The following is a 23,225-nucleotide window of genomic DNA, read 5'->3' on the forward strand; positions in this document are numbered from 1 at the left end:
TTTTACTGAAGTTTCCTGTTTAATAATGCGCATGCGCAAATCAACAATGAGTCAAAACCAAGATGGCGGCGGTTGTTGAAAATGTTGTCAAACTGTAAGTGATTCTCTATTTCTACAGATGGCTAAAGTGTTCAAATACAGCTACATTTGGACTGTATTTACACTAACTGTTTTAATAAAACGTATATGTACCTATATATAGTTGTTACATTGTATTGGCAAAGTAACCGAAAGTTGTCAACCTTTCGGTGGTTGGCTGCAGCTACGATAGCTTTAGCTAGCCTAGCTATGTAACTACCGTAGCGACATCATTAGTCTAACATGATTCATTACCGTAGCAATGCCAAATTGGATTAGATAGCTTGCTAGCTAACACCTTTCTAATTCCATAGATGGCCATTTAGGTGGAGAGTAATCCTACTCTTCTAATGCTGTTTTTGGTTAGATTAGATTGCTTTAGAAGTGTGACAGCTATTCTTGGACTAATGCCCAGACATTAGTACTACCGTAGCGTCGTATAAAAGCCATGAATATGTACTTGATTATGGTTATAATATAACGAGCAACCGATACCCTAAATAGTGTTTATAATGTGTACAACGTACCTTCAACACCTTACCCAAATCAGTGTAATCTCATTTGTTATCACTTTAACTATACATTTATTTCCACTGGAGTAGTTTTAGAATGAGTTAATCCGGTGATGTGCCCCCTTATGCACCCCCGCCCTGAAAAGCAGGGCGCGCAAAAACCACTCGAATCTAAAAGTGAAGGATCGCAAACAAACGGAAGGGAGACAGCCGTCTCACGTTGTAATTTTTTTGGTTAAGAGAATAGAAGAGAAGAACGTCAGTTATTTGTGTAAATAACTGACTTTCTTCTCTACACAAAATTCTTAAAATTCGTCTTTCAAAACGTACAGCGAACGCGAACCAATACCTATCTTGCTCCATGACAACGCATTCTGAGGAAATATACCCCAGCTATGATTACCAATGGAAATTTATTTCTGCTGACGCATTCACAGCAGATACCAGGAACTGCTGTTCCCAGGCGCCAGCACTAACCTTAAGATTTCAACCAGAACTCCACTAATACCTTTCTGGTGGTCCTCTAAAGCTACTCACATCAGGTAGTCTTTTCCCAGGAGGGATAAAGCTGTGTTTGAGCATTTGACACAGATCAGGAGGTTGGGGGTTCAAATCCCCTCTTTACGTGGGTTTGGACCAAAGCGTTTGCTAAATGAATACATTACCATGCATTATTATTATTGTGCTGACCTGTCCCTGGCTTTGCTGACTGCAGGCTGGGAGAGCAGTACTATAGAGATGCCATGGAGCAATGCCATAACTACAACGCCCGGCTGTGCGCAGAGAGGAGCGTGCGCATGCCCTTCCTGGACTCTCAGACGGGCGTGGCGCAGAGCAACTGCTACATCTGGATGGAGAAGCGACACAGGGGCCCAGGTGAGAAACACACACACATGGGGGGAGGGGGAGTGTGTCAAGGTGTATGTTTCCCACAGCGCCACAGTCATTCTTCTTCTACTGCTTCCGCCCCCAGGCATGGCTCCTGGGCAGCTATACACGTATCCGTCCAGGAGGTGGAGGAAGAGAAGAAGAGCCCATCCTCCGGAGGACCCCAGACTGGCTTTCCCCTCTCTCAAGTCAGGTAAAAGGGTGCATTCTTAGCAGACACTTGCATCCAAAGTGGCGTGCGGAGGGAGATTCGAACCTGTGACCTTTGATCTGTACTGAAGCGCTTTTACTACTGAGCTGTACCTATCCTTATAACCAGGTAGGCCTGGTTATGTATACATGATACGGCTCACTGTGTTAAAGTGGCGAGGTCCATCCTCTTAAGTGTGGCTCTGTGTGTCTCCTCTCCTCCAGAGCTGGACCTGGGCTTGAAAAGGGATGTCCTGGGGACCTCAGATGGCAGCAGTCTGGAGGCCCTCCTGAAGGGGGAGCCCTTGGACAAGCGAGGGCCCCCGGATCTGCGGGTCCCAGACGAAGACCCCAGTCTGTCGGACTACTCTACGAGCACCACCCCCGCCACCCGCATCAGAAAGGTACTGTTGGGGACGGGGTAGGTAAGGTCAGTAGAATGAATACATCACCTTATCATGGTCACGTCACATTGAGTCAGTCTCCACCTTCATCATTAACAGTTTCTCATTGAGCGTCTAGGTTTGTTACACGTGCTGATTTGTGGACTTCTGTAAAGCCCCCCCTGCGACTTTTCTTCCAAAAAAAGGGCTATTCTAAATGTATTTGATTTGATTAGTCTTGAAGGGGGCGTGACAGAAGGGACAATGACATCATCCTTCCTGACCCCGCCTCCTTCCCCACACAGAGAGTCCTGGAGCCGGATGATTTCCTGGATGATTTGGACGATGAAGATTACGAGGAGGACACCCCGAAGCGGCGAGGCAAAGGCAAGGGGAAGGTGAGGGCGTTCATCTTAGTAGATCAGTATAGGGGAACATGGCTGGAGGACTACTACTTACTGTGGGCCAGAGGTGGCTGTCATGGTTACTGTGGGCCAGCGGTGGCTGTCATGGTTACTGTGGGCCAGTGGTGGCTGTCTTGGTTACTGTGGGCCAGCGGTGGCTGTCATGGTTACTCAGAGAGATGAGTGGAGGAGACCTACTTTACGCTGTGCCTGGTAAATACTGACATCGTCTGGCCACCGTAAGATAGTGTTAGAACTACACACTTCCCAATCTCGATTTTCTGCTGGGCTTTCTGTACGTCACTCTGGATGAAAGCGTCCGCTACAGGTATGTGACATGTCACGTGTGTAACATGTTGTGAATGTGACATGTCATGTGTGTAACATGTTGTAAATGTGACATGTCATGTGTGTAACATGTTGTGAATGTGACATGTCATGTGTGTAACATGTTGTAAATGTGACATGTCATGTGTGTGTGTGTTCAGGGCCGAGGAGCGAGCAGCAGGAAGAAGCCGGATGCTGCAGCAGCTCTGGAGGACAAGGACAAGCCTTACGCCTGTGACAGTGAGTCTCTGGAGGGGAGGGGGAGGGGATGAGGGGGGGGAGCTTAGACCCAACACTTCTTTACTGGCCTTGTGGCCTCTGTGTTCTCTGTGTGGGGCTAAATGGGTCTGAGCCACATGCTTGTCACAGGGGTGGGGAGTACACAGTCGACCATACAATGGGTCATAAATTTATATTTATGACTAACAAAGATATATATGATGACAACATCATCTTCTGGTCGAATTTCTAGCCACAAGCTGCTTGAGATGTGCTCTCCCATGTTCCTGCTGCTCTTCACTCCAAAGAGCGTCTTGACGGCTCAAACTCTGACCGGCCAGGTTGGAGTTCCCCGTCTGAGGCTCTGTCTGTGCTCTCTGTCTCCCTGTTCTCTTTCTCTCTCTTTCAGACACTTTCAAACAAAAGCATAGTTCCAAACCTTCCGAACGAGGTATATTTCTGTCTCATTCCTTTTAGTTTTTTTCTTCCAACCTGCCTCTCCTTTTCGCTTCTCTTTGCTTCTCTTCTGCTCACTGCCTGTTTGGATTATTTTTTTATGTGTTTCTGTGTGTGTGTGTGTGTGTCTGTGTGTGTACGCACGCTTGTGTGTCCGTGTGTGTGTGTTTTTGTGCGTGTTTTAAAGGGCTTACAAAGCTGCCGTGTTATTAGAGCTTATCTAATAGCTTAATCTTATTCCTGATATTGGTTCTGGACTGTGACATGAAGTTTATACTGTTATTCACATCATACATGAAATTAGACACGAGAGAAAGACAGCTAGATAATTGCCATAGACGTGCGTTGTCATGGAGATTAAATCACACATGGTCCAATACAGTACCCCTCAGGAAATGCATGGGTTCTGTATTCCAGCATATGTTTCTCCAGGTCATCAGTTGGCTTTGTGTCCTGTCTCGTGTCTTAGTTCTGTGTTAATCCTTCAGCTGATCTGCTGCCTCCCCCCCCCCCCCAACACAACCCCCCCTGTTCCTCCTCTCTCTTACTTAAGAGGGAAGTGGTGCTTTCTGCTTTTGTTTTGAACCTGTCTCAAGCCTTGGGGGTCTGTGGGTCCCACTGTTCCACAGTTGAATAGCAGTGCCTCAGTCTCAGGCCTGGTCTGTGTCCTGGCTGCTGTCCTACCAAGGCCTCAGTCTCAGGCCTGGTCTGTGTCCTGGCTGCTGTCCTACCAAGGCCTCAGTCTCAGGCCTGGTCTGTGTCCTGGCTGCTGTTCCACCAGGGCCTCAGTCTCAGGCCTGGTCTGTGTCCTGGCTGCTGTTCCACCAGGGCCTGACTCAGGCCTGGTCATGTTCACCCAGCTGGGGACGAGGGTGGGGGCTAGTGGGCCTACCAGAGGGAGGGTGGATGAGTCTGGGTGGGGAACAGCTTGAGGGAGGAAGGACAGGAAGGGTTCTGCTGGCTGCTGCCCCCCCCCACCCCCCTCTCACATACACAGGTCATTGTGCTTCTTCACAACCACAAATGTATTGATTTGTAGTTCTTATTCTGGTAACTTCTCTCACCTCACCTCTAGACCAGTCTCATATCTAGTTCCTTAAAGGCATGTGACATCTGAATGCATCCAATGAACAGATATGATGTGTTTTGATGCGTATTTGAAATGCATCAAAACACCCAAACATTCCGCGTTCTCACCCGTGTTTTCCGAACAGGGAGGGCGGCTCCCCGTGGGTTTTTTGTTTTCATACCTTTCCCTTTTTCTTCCCGTCTTTCTTTGGCAGTCTGTGGGAAGCGCTACAAGAACCGTCCGGGCCTGAGCTACCACTACGCTCACTCCCACCTGGCAGAGGAGGAGGGCGAGGACAAGGAGGAGGCTGAGGTCCACGACACCCCGCCTCCACAGCCCCACGAACCCAAAAGTAACCCTCCCTCCCTACCCCCCCCCCCCCCCTCCCTCCCTCCCCCCCCCCCCTCTCTCTCTCTCTCTCTCTGTCTCTCTCATGACCTCTGTCCCTATCCATAATAATGTAGTCCTTCAGTAGACACATCTTTAACCAGCAACGCAGAGTTAAAAAGGGATTTGAACCTGCGACCTCTTGATCTGCAGTCAAATGCGCTTCTGCTGAGCTGTACCCATTGACCTGTATCCCATCTCTCTCCCCCCCTCCCAGCCCCCAAGAAAGGGCCGGATGGGCTGGCCTTGCCAAACAACTACTGTGACTTCTGCCTGGGGGACTCCAAGACCAACCACAAGACGGGCCAGTCAGAAGAACTGGTGTCCTGTTCAGACTGTGGTCGCTCAGGTACAGGAACACCTGCACACACACTCACGCACACACTCTTGGGTGTCAAACTACCTCCGTCGGTCAGTCTGTGCTCTCTGTGCTAGTCTCTCTCTGTGTTAGTCTCTCTCTGGTAGTCTCTCTGTGGTAGTCTCTCTGTGCTAGTCTCTCTCGGTGCTAGTCTCTCTGTGGTAGTCTCTCTCTGGTAGTCTCTGTGCTAGAGTCTCTCTGTGCTAGTCTCTCTCTGTGCTAGTCTCTCTCTGTGCTACAGTATGTCTCTGTGCTAGTCTCTCTGTTGTGGTTTGTTCCCCCAGGGCACCCGTCCTGTCTGCAGTTCACCCCGGTCATGATGGCAGCGGTGAAGACCTACCGCTGGCAGTGCATCGAGTGCAAGTGCTGCAACATGTGTGGCACCTCGGAGAACGACGTGAGTGAGCGGGAGAAACAGACGGCTAGCTCCACTGTAGCCACTGGCCTGGGGTTGTAAACACGTCCCCACCACCTGTCATTGTGGGTGGATGGAAGTCTACAGTGTCCTGTGTACGTGTGCAGTGAGCAGGTGGCTGGGACAGTTATGAGGTTAACCTGATGTTGTGTTCTTCAGGATCAGCTCCTGTTCTGTGACGACTGTGACCGAGGCTACCACATGTACTGCCTCAGCCCCCCCATGAACGAGCCCCCAGAAGGTGAGCTGGAACGCCCTGCTGGATGGTCTGGATGTCTGAACAGGCTGCCTCTGGGGGCTAGTCCCCAGTGATGAAACCAAGCCAGGATCTGAAGTTGCCACATGCAGTAATAGTGTGAGTGTGTGTGTGTTGTAGAGTTGTGTGATCCTGACCTCTGTCCTCACTCTTTTCAGGGAGCTGGAGCTGCCGTCTGTGCTTGGACCTCCTGAAAGACAAGGCCTCTATATACCAGAACCAGAACGCCCCTCCGTCTTGATACACACACACACACACACACACACCCCTGCAGTAAGGTTCTCTGTCAGGGGAGAGGTGGAGAGGCAGCAGACAAGCTGGTACCACAGACGAACCTGTGAAAAGGGAAGGACACCTGTGCAACCCCTGTGCAATACACGGCTCGGGCTGCTCCGTATGACTGTTACACTGTTACACAGTTCAAGTCACCCACAGGCTCTGGTTTCTGACTGTTTAGCCCAGTCCCACGTCTGGGCTAAACAGTCCCACGTCTGGGCTAAACAGTCCCAAGTCTGGGCTAAACAGTCCCACGTCTGGGCTAAACAGTCCCAAGAATCCTGAATGAAATTCTCCTTTTATTCCACGATATATCAGTTTTGGCAACTAGTAAACAGAGAAAATAGTTGGAATTAACTAGAATGCCAATGCTCCTTCGTAGTAAGAAACGTTTTTGTATAATGATATATTTGTATAGCTTATAAAGGGTGTGAATGATTTATATGTTGTAATGATAGTGGTTGTTATAGCCTTTGACACAATATCTTATCTACTTCCGTCAGAGGGGGAGAGGGGACGGACATTGCTGTCAAATGAACAGAACACATTTCATCACCTCCAGGTGTTGCCAAACATGGCTTTAATATGAGCTAACAACATCACTATAGGTTCTATACAAGGCAAGAATGATTTTGATTCTGAAGCTGAGGGCATCCAGGCATCATGGCCCAGCTCGTAGCTGCTTCTCTGATCTGCCTAGAAGAGACTGCTGTGGCTCACTTCCTGTTTCTCTGGTGTGATAGTAGGGTTCTGTGAAGGGCAGTAAGGGGATCATGTGACGTGACTGAGTAGAGTAGATCATGTGACTATGTGACAGGGGGGTCCTGGAGGGGGGGGGGGGGGTCCTGGACACTTTGAGTTTTGGGGACCCCCCGTAAGAGAGATACTGTACGTGTTAAGAGCCCACCCCTCAGTGATACTCTGGGGTGTATCCTGTGCAATCCTGAGTGTGTTGGGACCTCATCAGGGCCCATGTCCATACCTAGATCCCATTTTACTGGTTCACCATTTCCTAGCCCATGTTGGGTTGAGATGGTCTGTGCCTGCGCACTACCAGGGTCTGTCACAGGAAGGCAGCGATGAGCCAGGCAAAAGAGTAGCAATGAGAGATGGCTGACTGGGTTCACACTGCAGTTAACAATATGTCTCCATGTCGGTTTCAACTAGTCTAGTCTCCTAGACAGGGAACACCAGTGCTTCTGTCTCAACAGATATGCTTGAAGTTAGTGGCTGTAGTTGAAGAAGCCTGTACAGCATCTCTGACAGTAGGGAAACCCAACACAGAGGGGGACGCATGATGTGTGTGCTCTCATGCACACTCAACTCTGGTTTGGACAATGTGTTGGGAAGTTGTGATATAATTTAGGTACATTATCATGTTATATCCATAGCCAACTAACATATACTGAAGCATTAAACATGTAACTTGGTTTTTATTTCCAACCGCAAGGTTAAATGTTTATTTGAAAACAGCTGCCATTAGAATATTGCTGTTCAAGTAAAAAAGGAAGAAAAAAAACATTCATGTATGGTATATACTCGGTTAATGTAAGACATTTCTGGGATTTGTTTTTGATTGTGATGAAATGTTTCTTTTGTGGTTTTTGTCATTTACTTCCATGAAAATAAATGATTTGGCACTGGTTACATTATATACAGGGTTCCCACGGGGTCTTAAAAAGTCTAAAACTCTGAACTTTAAATTCAAGGTCTTAAAGGTGTTACAACTAGATAGTTCAATGTCAAATTTAAATGTTGAGTGGCAATTATTATGATCCCTGATAGCTCTGTGGTTAAGGATGTGGGCTACCAAGTGAGGGGTCTTGTGTTCAAATCTGAATGAAGGATCTTCGAATTACAAATACAAATGGACTTATAAATAAAACTGATAATAGGTCAATTTCTTTTTAGACTCCTGTAGCCGCAGCGCACTTCCCGACAGTCCAGATCCCGTCTCCCAACTGTCTTTCCTGGTGGGACAGTTGGGTATTTGGAAAGACCGTTGGGAGAGGGGATCTGGACAGTCGGGGTGTGTGCTGCGGTTACAGGGATCTGGGCCCACTGATGTGTTTGACACTACGCTCTGGGCTGGATTTGAACCCACGTTGTTGTGGTTTAGGCTATTGTTCTCAACCCACTACACCACAGGGTCCTCTTTTATTACACTTGGAAATAATATATATATATTACTTAAGTGGCATCAGTTAAATGAATTATCAATTGGTTTGAGCGAGACTTGAACCAGGGGTACTGTGTTTGGCAGTAGACTCGATGGTACACATGCTTACCCACTGAACCACAGAGGTTTCCTGCAAGGTTATCTTCTACAAGACGGTTTAATTGCCCTTATGACACTACTAAATGCCAAAGGACAACATATCTTTTGTTTCTGCCAATGCCAAGTTATAAAACCTTCTTATCATACTTATAAACAAGTGAAAGTTTGCTGAAGGATTTATAAGAACTCGTTCACAAAATACAGTGACGATAAGTTGACTTTTCTTGAATACACTTAATTATTTCTGCAACAGGGATAAATATTTAACAGAAATGTACAGCTTACCGTCTATTAGGGGTGGGAATCTTTTAGTACCTCACGATTAAATTTAAATCTTTATGGTCTTAAAATATCTTAAAAAGGTCTTAAATTTGACTTACTAAAACCTGCAGGAACCCTTTATATAGTGACTTTGTAGTCTGTAAACATATGAAATTGTGTTAAATGTCTTATTGAAAATGATTCATTTAGCAGATAGCTGCCAAGGTAAAGTACAGGGGGAAGATTCAAACCTGCGACCTCAAGATCTGCAGTCAAATTCTGTTCCACGTGTGAGGTCAGAGGTCAAGGGTCCTAGGGGCTTCTCACAGTGCTGCCCGTCCTCTGCATCCGGGTCGTGGCGTGGTTGCCATGGCGAGTCCTCCCCCAGTCCCTCCGCCCAAGCCGGCAGAGCAGCAGAGATTTGAAGGTGACCCGGAAGTGTTTGTTACACAGAGCGTAGCAGATGGGGTTCACGGTGCTGTTGATGTAGCACAGCCAGTAGCCCAACTGCCACAGCTTCTCAGGCACACAGTAGGAGAAGGAGGCCAGCACCATGATGTTGTAGGGGCTCCAGGTGAGGATGAAGGCCAGCAGGATGGCACTCAGGGTCCTGGCTGCCTTCTTCTCTGTGATCATCCTGTTCCTCCTCCGCCTGGCCTTGGGCTGTCTGGTCCGCCTGGACTCAGACGAGCTGGAGCCCCGGAGGGAAGGCTGCCGGCCTCGGAGGTCCTCCGCCCTGGGGGCCGGGGGATCTCTGTAGGGGGGGTCCGTGTCCGGGGCCTCCCTGACAGGGAGCAAGACCGGAGGACCTGACGCCGTGCTGGGCCTCCCCTGCCTCTGCTCTGACTCCTCATCCGAGGACAGAGAGGCAGTAGAGCCCCTCCCTCCTTCTGCCCAGCTGCTTCCTGCACAGCCCTCCCCGTTGCTGCCCGTGGTGGGACACAGGGAGGGTTTGGCCGACCCTCTCCCCTGAGAATCCTCCCTGCATGGATCCCTCCCCCCTGGTCCCTCTCGGGCGCTGCTGGAGCTGCTCTTGGTGCTGCTCTTGGTGCTGCTGGAGTAAACAGACCTCCCCCCGGAGCCCTGGGGACCCCCTGCGCTGCTGCTCACGGACCCCAGCAGCCCCTCCCGACCCTGGGAGCGCCGCTCGATCTCCCAGTAGATCTTCCAGTAGAGGATCACCATGATGGTGACCGGGAGGTAGAAGGCGGCGATGGCCGTGCCGAAGGTGAGCACGGCGTCGTCCATGAAGGGGATGGAGCAGCTGTCCTGGTGCTCCGAGGGCCTGCCCACCACGTGGGGCCAGAAGAGGATGGCGGGGCCCCACAGGACGAAGGACACGGCCCAGGCCAGGACGATGGCCGCCACAGCCCGCTGCGTCGTCCTCTTGGCCCTGTAGGTCAGCGGCCGCGTGACGGAGTAGAAGCGGTCGAAGCTGATGACCAGCAGGTTCATGACGGACGCGTTGCTGGCCACGTAGTCCACGGCCAGCCAGAGGTCACAGGCCAGGCTCCCCAGTGCCCAACGGCCCATTATGATGTACGCGGCGTACAGGTTCATGGAAACGGCCCCCAGGATTAAGTCTGCCACCGCCAGGCTCAACAGGAAGTAGTTGCTGACGGTGCGCAGCTGGCTGTTGACCCGGAAGGAGATCAAAACCAGCAAGTTGCCAAGGATGGTGACCAGAGAGAGGGGCACTGTGATGATCACAATCACCAGCACCTCCCATACCTCATGACCCCCCAATGGATCTGCTGTCTGGTTGCTGGTCTGGGAGACACAGTTGTTCATATTCCATAAAGCTGGTGTGAGTGAAAAAAGGTATTCATTCAACTGAATCAAAAACATTCATTGGAATCCCGATGCGCGATTTCTTATGATGCAGTTTGAACTGAGTTCCCTTTTCATGAAAAATAAGTTAATTAAAATTCAACAAATTAACTCAAATACTGTTCATAGACACACTGGATGCGTAAGTACACGTTTTGTTGTCTTAAACTGATAAATCTATTCACTAAATGGTGGTTAATTTTACTGATTAAAGTACGAATGACATTTGCCGCAATGGCAACGCTTTTTATTCTTTTGACAATGCTGTAGCTAATACTGAAACTCCTTCCAACTAACACAAATGTTCTTGTCCTGTAGCCTATAATCTTTCGGTGCCATGTACCTTTTCTTAAACAATGCAACAACTGTTGAAACGTTTAACCGTGTACTTACCTACCCGAGTGGTGCTCGCTTGTAGCCTAGGTTGCGCGGTAGTGAGAATGACCTTACGCGGTCTATATAACTTTATGAAGTTATGCCCTGTTGTTGAACCCTGATAGTGTTTGAGCTTTCCTATTGTGGGGACATTTTCCCTGTTTGAATGATTGCTCCTCATATGGCGAGGTCCTGTGTGCAGGGAGATGCAGCACGAAACAGATAGTCTTCAAATGAAAAGCCACTACCGTAACGCGTGTAAACAATGTCAAGCTACCTCCTGTACAAACTCAAGTCGCCTGGCATTTAGCTACATCCTTCTAGATTATTTTCCTCTTCGCATTTCCTGCTCCATTCTCATTTAGTTGAACACATGTTAATAAACAAATTACCTTTACTAAAGTCAACATTGACTTAATTAAAACTAGAGAGGGAATTTCTGGGGTAATTGTGGTGTGCTTGCGGCCGCTGCAGCTGGGCCAGTTTATTTAACTACATCACCTCCAAACCTATCGTTTCAATTAATATCAAATGTACATCCATAATGTTCAAATATTTGGAGAAAAACAACAGTTTTCGTGGGGTGTAGCTACATGTTCACGTTACCAAAGGACAAACATACAACTGAACCGACATTGCAGCATGTTTAAATACTTTATTTGAAGTTTGATTTATTTTTTAAATACCTTCAGAATTATTTAAAATGTTTTCAGCATTGAACGGTGTAATTGGGAAATTGCATGCAACTAGACACACTGTAAAACATCTGTCTGTTGTGAAAACAGACATTTAATTAACTTGATTTTTTTCAATTTCCTTTTGCACCCCCTCAACCACTCATCCGTCTCTCCACATTAAGATAAAGACTGAAGTTCAATTCACTCAACAGGTTTCATCACCAGAACAAGAGTCAGAGATGTTGAGAGTGCTGCGTCAGTGTAGAGTGTGTATCGACGTGCTGTGATATTGGAAAGGCTGTGGAAGTGTAGAGTGCCCTTGTACAGTTTGTGTGAGTGTGGCTTGACTCTGTGGTGAAGTGAGCAGGGATAGAGCAGGGATGGGAGTCTCTCTCTCCTGGTGCTTATCACAGGATGGGTTTATCACAGGATGTGTTTGCTCCAAGAGACCAGAGAAAGAGAGACGGAGAGACCGAGGGAGGGAGAGAGGGAGAGAGAGGGACAGAGGGAGAGAGAGAGAGGGATAGAGGCAGAGGGAGAGTTAAGAGAGAGGGGAGATAAAGACAGAGATCCTTGATGACTACAGAACACAGTTGTGCAGGATACTAAATAAGAGAGAAGAATGGATGGTTATTGCACGGATTTAATTTATTGCACTGAACGACATACAAAATTTCTCTATGATCAGACACCATCTCTAAATAAAGAAATCTCAGCGCTAAAATATCTGATGGCTCCAACCATAACAGAATAAAATATTGAGGAAAGAACACTGTTCAAACATACTGTAACCGGTTTCTGTCATCTGGAAATGTTTTACTGAACTGCTCTGTTATTGAAGAGCCAGATTCATGACTGAGATTAGAGCAGGGTGTCAACTCCTGCCTTTATATCTCCATTGCGCCAATGACTGCGCTGGAATCAACTGTGGGCCCACAGGTCTCAGCTCTTTGTTGGGGGTGAGTAAGAGAAAACAGCAGTCATGTGACAGGGAGCAGGTAGACAGCACCAATAACAGGCTTGTTTGAGTCTCAATCATCTGTACTCATACCTCAAATTGTACATGATCTAAATGTATCAAAATTGCTTATTTTTCTGCTATAAAATTATTTTGTTATTGCCATTCTTATACTACAAACATTAAGCATTGCCTGTTAGATTTTTGTCCATGTGGATCTTTAAAATGTTGTCATTTTTTTGCAGGACTATTTTGCATTTTATTTGTGACATTTTACATGTAAATAATCTCAGATTATTAATATTAAAGATACTATTCACATTACTGCACTCAATGGGTTTTCTGTGTTAAATGAATTAATAAATAAAGATACAAAATACTTCTAACACTTTTGCAGGGCAAACCATTGCCTGTTGGTGTTACAAACAAAGACACCTAAAAAAAGTTAGAAAATAATAAATACATATCATGAATCAAAGTTTAGGTGCTAAATTGAACCTTCAGTGGAAAGTGACATTGAAGATACACATGCAATCAGATTCAAACATTCTTATCGAATAAGAGTATGCCGATCTCAAGTGTCAGTCTTTTTTTGTATTATTGAACCAAGTGACAAAAATATACATATCTTTAAGTACCAGTGTGTAATATTCACAAATAGGAAGTACGTCATCTAGATCTTATAAATATCAAAAACATCACAAATCTATTTTCTGTCTGACATTCATTTTTTTGTAAAACTATATTTAGTAAACATTTAGAAACAGTAAAAAGTGTTGAAGACAGTAATAGTTGTATAGTAATACTGGGAAACTCCTAATTTTTACAAACATTGATCGTACCTAAACTTGGTGAACTATTACAACAGACCCGTACGCATGTTATCAAAGGTGGTGACACTCATAGAAACATATATTTGACATATAATATCTCTAGAAATGCTATAAATCTTTGATTTCACTTTAATACTATTTACGTCATTTGTAACACTTGTTCAAAAGCAGTCGGTCAGGCAAAATTAATTATTTGACCCTCACTCGAACTCTATCAGTCACTTACAAAATATATTCACATAACGGCATCTTCAGAAGTTTATTGACTTTATTATCGTGTCTTACACGGCTCTAATGTTCTGCTCATCTGTACACAAACACAGCTTAACCACAAAACTAGGCAGTCAGCTAGGGTGTATGTCATAAACAAACATGGAAAGGTAAACATCTAGGTTGAATGTATGAAGGTTGAGACAACCACGTCATCAGGACGCGTATGTTTGGATTTCATGGGACCAGCAGTGACTCGTAACCTATAGCAACAGAACCCTAAATAAGCTACAAGCTAAAGGTGGCTAACTGTTGCTCCTTGAAAAATATGCAAACAATTGTAAAAAAACAAGTTATCATGCAATTTGTTATAAAACAAATACATTTAATTTAGTGAAATTCTACAAGACAGCCTACTATGTGGACATATATCCGCTTAGAGGTCATCCATCGTACTGTAATGCAATCAGTGAGCTGAAGATCGGCCCCTTTTGGTGTCCATGAGCTTCTGCAAAATATGCCAAAGCTCATGGGTAATCAAGCGACGTGTCTCATCCTTCATATATTGATCCCAGGTGAACGTCAGGAAACAAGGAAACAAACTGACTGTACTATGTTACTCCATGTTTAAGGGCTCTTGAAACACCACTGTACCAATGAACTTACTGATAAACATTTTTTTACTGTGTGTGTGTGTGTGTGAGTAAGTGCATGCGAGCGTGTGTGTGCCTACGTGCATTTGCGCATGAGTGGGTAATTGCGTGTGTGTTTGTGTACACAATGTGCAGTATGTGCTTACCACCTCCTTCTCATATCCCGTTTGTGGTACACACAAACACCAGCACAGCAGACAGGTGTGCAGGTGTGCAGCGTACTCTTTTTGGCATGACCGGAGGAGGAAGGATCAGAGGGGGAGGATGTCGCTCAGCCTGGCATGTGACGGGAAGGGGCCCGCCAGGGTCGACCTCTGACCTTGACGGCCTCACATGTTCCCGAAGAGGATGGAACAGAGGAGGAAGACGGCGTACAGGGACAGGAGGCCCAGGCCCAGGCGGCGGTCCAGCTTCCAGTGGTTCAGATGGACACTCGTCACCTGAGCAAACACGCACACGCAGGAGGGCAGAAGAAGAAGCATGCAGCCTCTGTACGTCACTCTGGATAAGAGCGCGTGTAGCGTCTACAGGGGTCGACTTTCACTGTGACCGTAGGGAAGGGAGGGCAGATGTGTCGTATGTGCAGTAGGTCTGTGTAGTACAGGCAGGCGAGACGCGAGAGGTTTCAACATTTGCTGTATGGATGTTTCGACTACTTTAATACCGGAGCATCTCTCTAGCAGGGTGTCCTGGGAGGCCCACTTCATGTCCATGTCTGTCATAAACCATGTCTCGTAAAGCAGGTCCAATAAAACGTTGCCAACCCAGTATATTTATGTGTGGAGCCAGGTCTGAGGTGTAATGAACTATACTCAGGGCCCAGTGTCACATGAAGGTGTCAATATGATAGTCATAAAAATCAACTTTACAGTGTACACACACACACTTGTAGGCTACTTTTAGCTTATGTACACACACATGCGTATGTGTGCATGTACTACACGGTCAGAAGGACAAAGGACCGCAGCACACACACACACACACACAGGGACTCACGGTCAGGAAGACAGAAGCCAGCAGCAGGACTACAGAGTAAACCAGACCCTTGTTGTTGATGTAGACCTGTGAAGAGAAACCACAAACAGGGCTGTCGTATCCTACAGTGACAACCCCCCAAAATATCCTTCAAATCTTAAATCCTACTTAGACGGCGTCACAGTTAGAAGTTACCGATGATCCGTGTTCCACCACCAGAGTACGCAGAGCCCAGGGGAATCCCAGCCCCAAAAGGATGTCAAAGATGTTACTGCCGATGGAGTTCGACACCGCCATGTCGCCCATACCTGCGGAGGGAGGGAGGGAGGAAGGGGATAGAGAGAGACATGGAATAAAAAGAAACAAATTGAAAATGGATTTGGGTTAAGTTGCTGCGTAGTTAAGAGACGGAAAGAGACGGACAAAGGAACAGCAATGAAGATGGACAAGGCTTAGTCACCATGGGGTGAAGAGACAGAGAGGAAGAAAGAAACAAAACGGAGACACAGAGAGAGAGAGAGAGAGAGAGAGAGAGAGAGGGACAGAGAAAGAGAAAGAGAGAGGGACAGAGAGAGAGATAGAGAGAGTGTTGTTGGGAGCGTACCTTGCCGTGCTACGATGAGGCTAGCCATGCAGTCTGGCACGCTGGTGCCGGCAGCCAGGAAGGTGATGCCCATGATGTAGTCTGGGATGTCTAGAGTGTGGCTGATGATGGTGACCTGGAGGGCACACACAGACACAACACACACACACACATACAGACAGACAGAACACACACACACACATATATAGACAGAACACACACAGACACACACACGTATATACAGACAGAACACACACAGACAGAACACACACACAGACACGCATACAGAACAAGCACACCCCCAAAATGTTACTTCAAAACCTCCAAAGGGTCACTCCTTGGTAGGAAAAGGGGAGGCAGGAGAAGAGAGAGGGAGCTGAAAGACGAGAGTTCCTTACCATCCACACCATGAGGTAGGAGAAGATGGCGATCCAGAGAGTGGAGCCCACGAACGACACCATGAACCAGCGATGCCAGCGTGGCCACACACAGTTGGGCACGGTGCAGTAGAGGAGGGTGCTCAGGGGCCAAGAGATCAGCCACTTGGCCCGGGCAGCCCAGCTGCCTGAAACGCAGGGGTCAGAGGGGAGAGGTCAGACAGGTAAGCCAGAACCACGATCGCTGCTACGTTTTCTAACCCGCGCGGTGAGATTGCCTCGACCGTTAAGCGGCACGCTTTACGTCACGTTGAGGACCGCAATTGGACATGCCTCGTTCAGGACCCCCCCCCAGCTGCTCTGAGCTTCATCAGTAAGCAGCAGCAGCAGGACCTACGCTCACCAGGGAGGTGGAAAGGCCTGAAAGGAGCGTCGTCATCCTCATCTTCCTCGTCCGCACGGCAGCCCTCGACCCCCGGCTTCTCCCCCGCCTCCACCCCGGCCCCCTCAGGAGTCTGCCTCTCCACGCTGCCTCCGTTCTCCAGGCCTCCAGAGCCCTTCAGGGGGCTGGCCTCGGCATCCTGCTGGCTCTTGGGGCTCTGGATCAACCTCTGTCTCTGTGGATGGGGGCGGGAGAGAGGGAGGGAGAGGGATATAGGGGAGTGACAGGGGAACAGAGAGAGAGCGAGAGGGAGAGAGACACAGCGAGAGACAAGGAGAGAGAGAGGAAGAGAGAGAAGGAGAGAGGGAGGTGAAGAGGACAACAGTACTGTATAGCAGCATGTGACACAGTGTCAGCATGTGACACAGTGCAGCGTGTGACACAGTGCAGCGTGTGACACAGTGCAGCGTGTGACACAGTGTCAGCGTGTCAGCGTGTCCGGTCCGGCTGAGAGCTCACCTCGCTGATGAGCACGCGCCCCGCCATGCTGAGCCTGGTCCGGGGGGAGAAGTGGGGCGTGATCATGATCCGCAGCCCCGCCTCGGAGAAGGACATCTGGTGGGGGTTCAGGATCAGCATCTCGTCCACCATCATCACTGGAGACGACTCCTCCCCCGGCCCTGACGACCCTGGAGGGGTCACCAACACCACACATCAGCCAATCAGACATCAGCTCGGCCTGAACAGGCTCCCAACCCCCCTTCTAAGTTCAAGTTTACTGGTCACTTGTAACGAGGACAGGTATATTGGGATTGTATGGTGACGTATGGAAGGTGCAGACCTTTCTTCAGCAGTGTCATGGAGGTGTTGCAGTTGGCTCCGTCCTCTCCTGCCTGCTCTTCCCTCAGGGCCTCAGAGCCCCGGCAGCACGGCCCTGAAGCCTCCAGCCGACGCTCCACAAAACCCCGGATCTGAGAGTTGAACCTGAGACCAAGCACTTGTGTCAGAGGTGGAGATACAGGTGGAGATACCAGGTAGAGATACAGGAGAGATACCAGGTGTGGTGTGCTGTGTCTCAGGGCTCATCATACTTACTTCATGATCAGAATGTAGACTCCATACATAGAGATGAGCATTAGAGACTCCCACCTGTGGACACACACACACACACACGCTGTGACACACTAACCACCTGACAGTCTACACACACACACACACACACGCTGTGATACACTAACCACCTGACAGTCTACACACACATACACGCTGTGACACACTAACCACCTGACAGTCTACACACACACACACACACGCTGTGACACACTAACCACCTGTCAGTCTACACACACACACACACACACACACACTGTGACACACTAACCACCTGACAGTCTACACACACACACACACACACACACACACACACACACACACACGCTGTGACACACTAACCACCTGACAGTCCACACACAGACATGTACTCACCAGACCACTTTGGCATCATAGATGACCTACAGGGAGAGAGATTCAACGTTTAAAGCAACAGAGAGATGCAACTGTTCCATTATGAGCATTCTAGTTGTTTTACTAGAAACACAGGGTTGGCTGGGCTGAGAACAGCAGTCACAAACTAGATTAGGGGTATAGTTTGTTTCCTAGGTACACTATGGTATGTTGGACTGCAAACAAACGTGAGCAGGGTCAGGGCCAGGGTCAGGGTCAGGGTCAGGGTCAGGGTCAGGGTCTGGGTCAGGGCCAGGGTCAGGGTCAGGGTCAGGGTCAGGGTCAGGGTCAGGGTAAAGGTGTCTCACCAGGATGAGAGCCAGCACTGAAAGGATGTAGTACAGAGAATCTCTGAACAGGGACCACCATGTCAGAACCACCGTCTACAGGAGAGAGAGAGACAGAGAGAGAGCGAGAGAGCGAGAGAGCGAGAGAGCGAGAGAGAGAGACAGAGACAAAGAGGCAGAGACAGAGACAGAGACAGAGAGAGACAGAGAGAGAGAGAGAGAGAGAGAGGGACAAAGAGAGAAAGAGAGAGAGAGAGAGAGAGAGAGAGAGAGAGAGAGAGAGAGAGAGAGAGGGAGGGGAGAGAGAGAGAGAGAGAGAGAGAGAGAGAGAGAGAGAGAGAGAGAGAGAGAGAGAGAGAGAAAGAGAGAGAGAGAGATTAATGTATTCACTAAAAATAAACCCCATCAGTATGCTAATAGAATAACTCTAAGTTGTGTACCTGTCCTGCAAAGATTCCACAGACTCCAATAATGACCAGGATGTTAAAGACAGCAGATCCTACAATGGTGCCAACCCCCACATCCCCCTTAGTGATGAACACACCTGACAGACAGAGAGCGAAAGGGACAAGGGCCTGACTCAGAGGTTGTTATTGACAATGTTGACATCTACAGGACATTACAGGAATTACATGTGTTCGAGGGATTGAAGATTGCATTCCACAGTTAATTACAGGGCATTGAATCAGTCAGTGATGTCACAGACGAGTGAGAGTTTCCTAAGAGTCTGGTTGGAATCGGACACTGACCAATGAGAGAGGTGAACAGCTCAGGGGCGGAGCTCCCGGCGGCCATAAAGGTTGCCCCGGCAACATCCTCACTGAGTTGAAGGTTCTGACAGAGAGAGAGAGAAAAGAGAGAGAGAGAGACACAAAGAACACCTCACATACATACTCATATCCAGAGCAGCAACTACATCTTAAAAACCCTAATATGAAAAAGTCCCTGGGCTGTTAAATATGTCTGTGGCTGGACCTGGCTAGAACTCAGATGCTGCTAGCAGGCCTGCCCCAGAGACGGACAACAACTGAGTCACAAACAACAGCCAGGAAGACACGGCCATCTTAGCTTGTCTCTTACCTCGGATATTTTCTCGAGAGACGGAACAAAGTAGTCGTCACACACTATAGCTAGCGCGTAGAACATGTAGATAGCCTGGGAGGGAGACAGAGAGACAGACGGAGATCGAGATTCAGCAGAGCAGGGGAACAACAAGGGAACTGGACTGTGTGGTGAGTAAACATCAGCTCCATGATCCAGTCATGACATTACATTTAGTCATTTAGCAAACGCTCTTATCCAGAGCGACTTACAGTAAGTACAGGGACATTCCCCCCCCCCGAGGCAAGTAGGGTGAAACGCCTTGCCCAAGGACACAACGTCATTTGGCGCAGCTGGGAAATCGAACTGGCGACCTTCAGATCACTAGCCCGATCCCCTAACCGCTCAGCCACCTGACAGGATGATGGTTGGGAGGGAGGTGGACATGTGTACTCACACACAGCACGTGTAGAAGCACTGCCCCCCCTCGCCGCTCCTCCTTGGTGAAGATGTCTTCAGGAAACTCATGGATGGCTGTGCGGGGGAGGGGGGGGAGACACAGGGAGGCATGGACACACACACACACACACGATTAGTGTTGATTCAAGTTTCTCTCTTTGGTCCCAGGTGTATGCAGTATCAGTTCCCAGACACACTCTCCTCGTGTCGTCTGTGTAGAGCAAGGCTGTGTTCCCCCCCCTCCCATCCATTCCTTCCACTCCAGACTGTGTTCACCCCCCTCCCATCCATTCCTTCCACTCCAGACTGTGTTCACCCCCCTCCCATCCATTCCTTCCACTCCAGACTGTGTTCCCCTCCCATCCATTCCTTCCACTCCAGACTGTGTTCACCCCCCTCCCATCCAGTCCTTCCACTCCAGACTGTGTTCACCCCCCTCCCATCCATTCCTTCCACTCCAGACTGTGTTCACCCCCCTCCCATCCATTCCTTCCACTCCAGACTGTGTTCACCCCCCTCCCATCCATTCCTTCCACTCCAGACTGTGTTCACCCCCCTCCCATCCATTCCTTCCACTCCAGACTGTGTTCACCCCCCTCCCATCCAGTCCTTCCACTCCAGACTGTGTTCACCCCCCTCCCATCCAGTCCTTCCACTCCAGACTGTGTTCACCCCCCTCCCATCCAGTCCTTCCACTCCAGACTGTGTTCACCCCCTATCCAGTCCTTCCACTCCAGATGAGGGAGTCGGAGTCGAGAGGAACACTGTGTTCTTTTCCATTATATTTGTCTATTTTCTTCTATTTCCCCAGGTACTGTGTGACATGACAGGTGTTGTGCTCGCTACCCGCCTCACCACCCCCCCCCCCCCCCCCCCCCATCGACAGACTCCTTCATCTTAACGACTGAGATGTAAGCACATCAACTGCTGACAGGGTACAGGCACCTGAGCTGTCTGTCAGAGGTCAGAGCCCTGGGCGCTGGCTCACCCTGTGCGCTCACTACAGCGTGTTACTGAAGACAGTGCTTCGCACGAGTGTCGTTCTTTTTGCACTGACGTATTGAAGCCTCTGCAGCTCCCCTGGACTTCCATCCGTGACACAGAGCAGGAACAGGCTCAACTTTGGAGTGTATAAGGATGTGTGTGTCCAACCAGAGGACGTATGGTTCAAAAATCCTTAAAGATGGCCTATCGGTCCATGGACAGGGAGAGAGAGGGGAGGGTGGAAGGGAGGGAGGGAGGGAGGGCAGGGTGGAGAATGGGCAGAGAGGATGGAGAGAGATGGACAGATAGAGAGAGAGGGGAGGGAGGGAGGGTGGAGAGGGAGACGAGGGAGGGTGGAGGGAGAGGGGAGGGTGGAGAGAGAGGGGAGGGTGGATGGAGAGAGAGCGCAAGGTGGAGAGAGAGGGGAGGGTGGAGAGAGAGGGGAGGCAGGATGGAGAGAGAGGGCAAGGTGGATGGAGAGAGAGAGAGAGGGCCGTTGGTGCAGCTCTTGAGCGCGGGAGAAAATGAACTTTAACGACTGGGGAGCCCAGAGCTATTAATAGTCCTGTGCAGAAAGGCAGTAGTGGCGTGGTTACACAGGCGCACAATGGTCTCTGCTCTGCACGTCACTGCACACGCCACCAAACACACACACACACACACACCACATGACAATGCCAAGGTACAAAATACCATACGTGACATGCAGCCTGTCCTGTGTCTGTGACATCATGCAGTGAACTTCTGGCAGATTAAGAGGCCAGCCCTCATTCTGAATATTTGATTTAGATCCTTAAATCTGCAGTGTGAAACAGAGAGAACAGACCATATGGCAAACACAGCCATGTTCACTGTGTGATAGTGAGGAGGGAGGGAGGGAGGGAGGGAGGGAGGGAGGGAGGGAGGGAGGGAGGGAGGGAGGGAGGGGAGGGAGGGAGGGAGGGAAGGAAGGAAGGAAGGAAGGAAGGAAGGAAGGAAGGAAGGAAGGAAGGAAGGAAGGAAGGAAGGAAGGAAGGAAGGAAGGAAGGAAGGAAGGAAGGAAGGAAGGAAGGAAGGAAGGAAGGAGGGAGGGAGGGAAGGAGCGAGGGATGCTAACTGAGGAATGGGGGGGGTCTCGTGGACGTAGCAGAAAGCAGAAAGGAGCGGCTTATTTCCTCCTCTGACCAGCTGTGGCAGAGGACGGATGGAGAACTACAACACCCACAGCTTGTCATGTCACTTCCTCCCTGATCAGAGACAGAGAGTCATAAAGAAAGTGAGAGAGACACAAAGTCAGAGAGAGAGAGTCAGATAGAGAGAGTCGGACAGAGTCAGACAGAGAGTCAGACAGCCAGACTCAGAGAGTCAGAGAGCCAGACAGTCAGAAGAAGACAGTCAGTGAGAGAGTGTTTCCTGGTCAAACAATGAGGATATCTGTGTTCCTGCTCAGGCATTAATGTTTCTTTGTATAATTGTTTCTCTTTGCATCTTGTAGCTAACAGTCCCCCTCTCTGATGTGGACCCTGTCCCCAGGTCCCAGGGAGTCTCTCAGATAAAAAGGCCCGGTCTAAATTCAGGGTGTAAATGCAGCGCTGTGACACGGGTCTCAGATCAACGTTTTGACGAGTTGCTCCGGTGAAAGCAGTTGCCATGGAGACCCTCTCCCTGGGGGCAGTGGTTTGTTGACGGGCGGCAGTGGGGAGCCAATGGCGACGGGGCGAGGAGCGAGAAAGGGGGAGGGGAGCGTGTGTTTCCCATGGTTCCCACTTTATGAAATATGGAGGAAGAAGAAAAAAAAAAGAAAGAAAAGAAATGACAGGCAGCTCTGGAGAGAAATGTCTAAAAATATGTATTTTCCTCGCCAACCCTCAGGAGAGTGGGAGCGAAAAGAGAGAGAGTGAGAGAGAGAGAGAGAGAGAGACAGAGAGAGAGACAGAGAGAGAGAGAGAGAGAGAGAGAGAACACCAATGTGTTGTCCTGGACTGTGCTGTGTTAAGATGCTAGAGTTCTGTTCCCACTCTCTCCCTCAGACAGCACGGTTGGCTGACAGACTTAGCACTAGCTTGAAGCTCATTTAAATATTTGTACTTGGCTTCCACTGCAACAGGGTGTGGTGTGTGTGTGTGTGTGTGTGTGTGTGTGTGTGTGTGTGTGTGTGTGAGATGGGCTCTCAGAAGAGAGCCACATACAGCAATCACAGCTCCTGTGTCGCTAGCCGTTAGCACAAAGCAGCAGGTTGGAGGGAGCTCCGCCCACTTTGCTCTAAGGGGGAGTGGTCTCAGAACAGTCTCCACCCACCGGCCTCAGAGGGGGAGGAGCCATCCTGATGGGGTCAGGGTTGATCCCAGAACAACCCTGCTCTG

At 49.0% G+C, this 23,225-nt stretch overlaps 3 protein-coding genes across 4 annotated transcripts in view; 1 reads left to right on the forward strand and 2 right to left on the reverse strand.

The window, feature by feature from the left end:
* The first annotated feature begins 19 nt into the window (after window positions 1-19).
* On the forward strand, window positions 20-7,871 carry LOC124468308 (zinc finger protein ubi-d4-like). Of its 2 annotated transcripts, XM_047020984.1 has the most exons (12): window positions 20-94; window positions 1,306-1,466; window positions 1,564-1,671; window positions 1,893-2,071; window positions 2,356-2,448; window positions 2,943-3,021; window positions 3,410-3,451; window positions 4,740-4,877; window positions 5,130-5,261; window positions 5,555-5,667; window positions 5,845-5,926; window positions 6,100-7,871. In XM_047020984.1, exons 1-12 carry the CDS (start codon window positions 63-65, stop codon window positions 6,180-6,182), a joined length of 1,242 nt encoding a protein of 413 aa, XP_046876940.1. In that variant the 5' UTR covers window positions 20-62; the 3' UTR covers window positions 6,183-7,871. The 2 variants fall into 2 exon arrangements, with proteins under 2 accessions (XP_046876940.1, XP_046876941.1); XM_047020985.1 differs by lacking the exon at window positions 3,410-3,451.
* A 1,197-nt stretch (window positions 7,872-9,068) lies between these two features.
* LOC124468241 (muscarinic acetylcholine receptor M1-like) lies at window positions 9,069-10,547 on the reverse strand. The gene has a single exon (XM_047020901.1). The coding sequence runs from the start codon at window positions 10,545-10,547 to the stop codon at window positions 9,069-9,071; it is 1,479 nt and encodes a 492-aa protein (XP_046876857.1).
* A 2,623-nt stretch (window positions 10,548-13,170) lies between these two features.
* LOC124468323 (sodium/potassium/calcium exchanger 3-like) overlaps window positions 13,171-23,225 on the reverse strand; it is a 17,069-nt gene continuing 7,014 nt past the window's right edge. The window contains exons 3-17 of the mRNA XM_047021011.1: window positions 19,898-19,974; window positions 19,480-19,554; window positions 19,149-19,233; window positions 18,840-18,943; window positions 18,421-18,495; window positions 18,095-18,120; window positions 17,705-17,758; window positions 17,451-17,593; window positions 17,129-17,298; window positions 16,631-16,844; window positions 16,249-16,415; window positions 15,872-15,986; window positions 15,463-15,575; window positions 15,289-15,354; window positions 13,171-14,732 (exon numbers count right to left, since the gene is read on the reverse strand). Coding sequence (XP_046876967.1) covers window positions 14,622-14,732; window positions 15,289-15,354; window positions 15,463-15,575; window positions 15,872-15,986; window positions 16,249-16,415; window positions 16,631-16,844; window positions 17,129-17,298; window positions 17,451-17,593; window positions 17,705-17,758; window positions 18,095-18,120; window positions 18,421-18,495; window positions 18,840-18,943; window positions 19,149-19,233; window positions 19,480-19,554; window positions 19,898-19,974 — 1,595 coding nt within the window. The 3' untranslated portion in view covers window positions 13,171-14,621. The remainder of the gene's footprint in view (window positions 14,733-15,288; window positions 15,355-15,462; window positions 15,576-15,871; window positions 15,987-16,248; window positions 16,416-16,630; window positions 16,845-17,128; window positions 17,299-17,450; window positions 17,594-17,704; window positions 17,759-18,094; window positions 18,121-18,420; window positions 18,496-18,839; window positions 18,944-19,148; window positions 19,234-19,479; window positions 19,555-19,897; window positions 19,975-23,225) is intronic.

Source organism: Hypomesus transpacificus, chromosome 5, assembly GCF_021917145.1.
Source record: "Hypomesus transpacificus isolate Combined female chromosome 5, fHypTra1, whole genome shotgun sequence".
Taxonomy (NCBI): Eukaryota; Metazoa; Chordata; class Actinopteri; order Osmeriformes; family Osmeridae; genus Hypomesus; species Hypomesus transpacificus.

Coding starts and splice junctions, on each gene's coding strand:
- LOC124468241 (XM_047020901.1), bottom strand. CDS start 10,547: ATGAACAACTGTGTCTCCCAGACCAGCAACCAGACAGCAGATCCATTG.
- LOC124468308 (XM_047020984.1), top strand. CDS start 63: ATGGCGGCGGTTGTTGAAAATGTTGTCAAACT. Junction 1,672..1,892: donor TTTCCCCTCTCTCAAGTCAG/GTAAAAGGGTGC, acceptor CCTCTCCTCCAG/AGCTGGACCTGGGCTTGAAA. Junction 3,452..4,739: donor TTCCAAACCTTCCGAACGAG/GTATATTTCTGT, acceptor TTTCTTTGGCAG/TCTGTGGGAAGCGCTACAAG.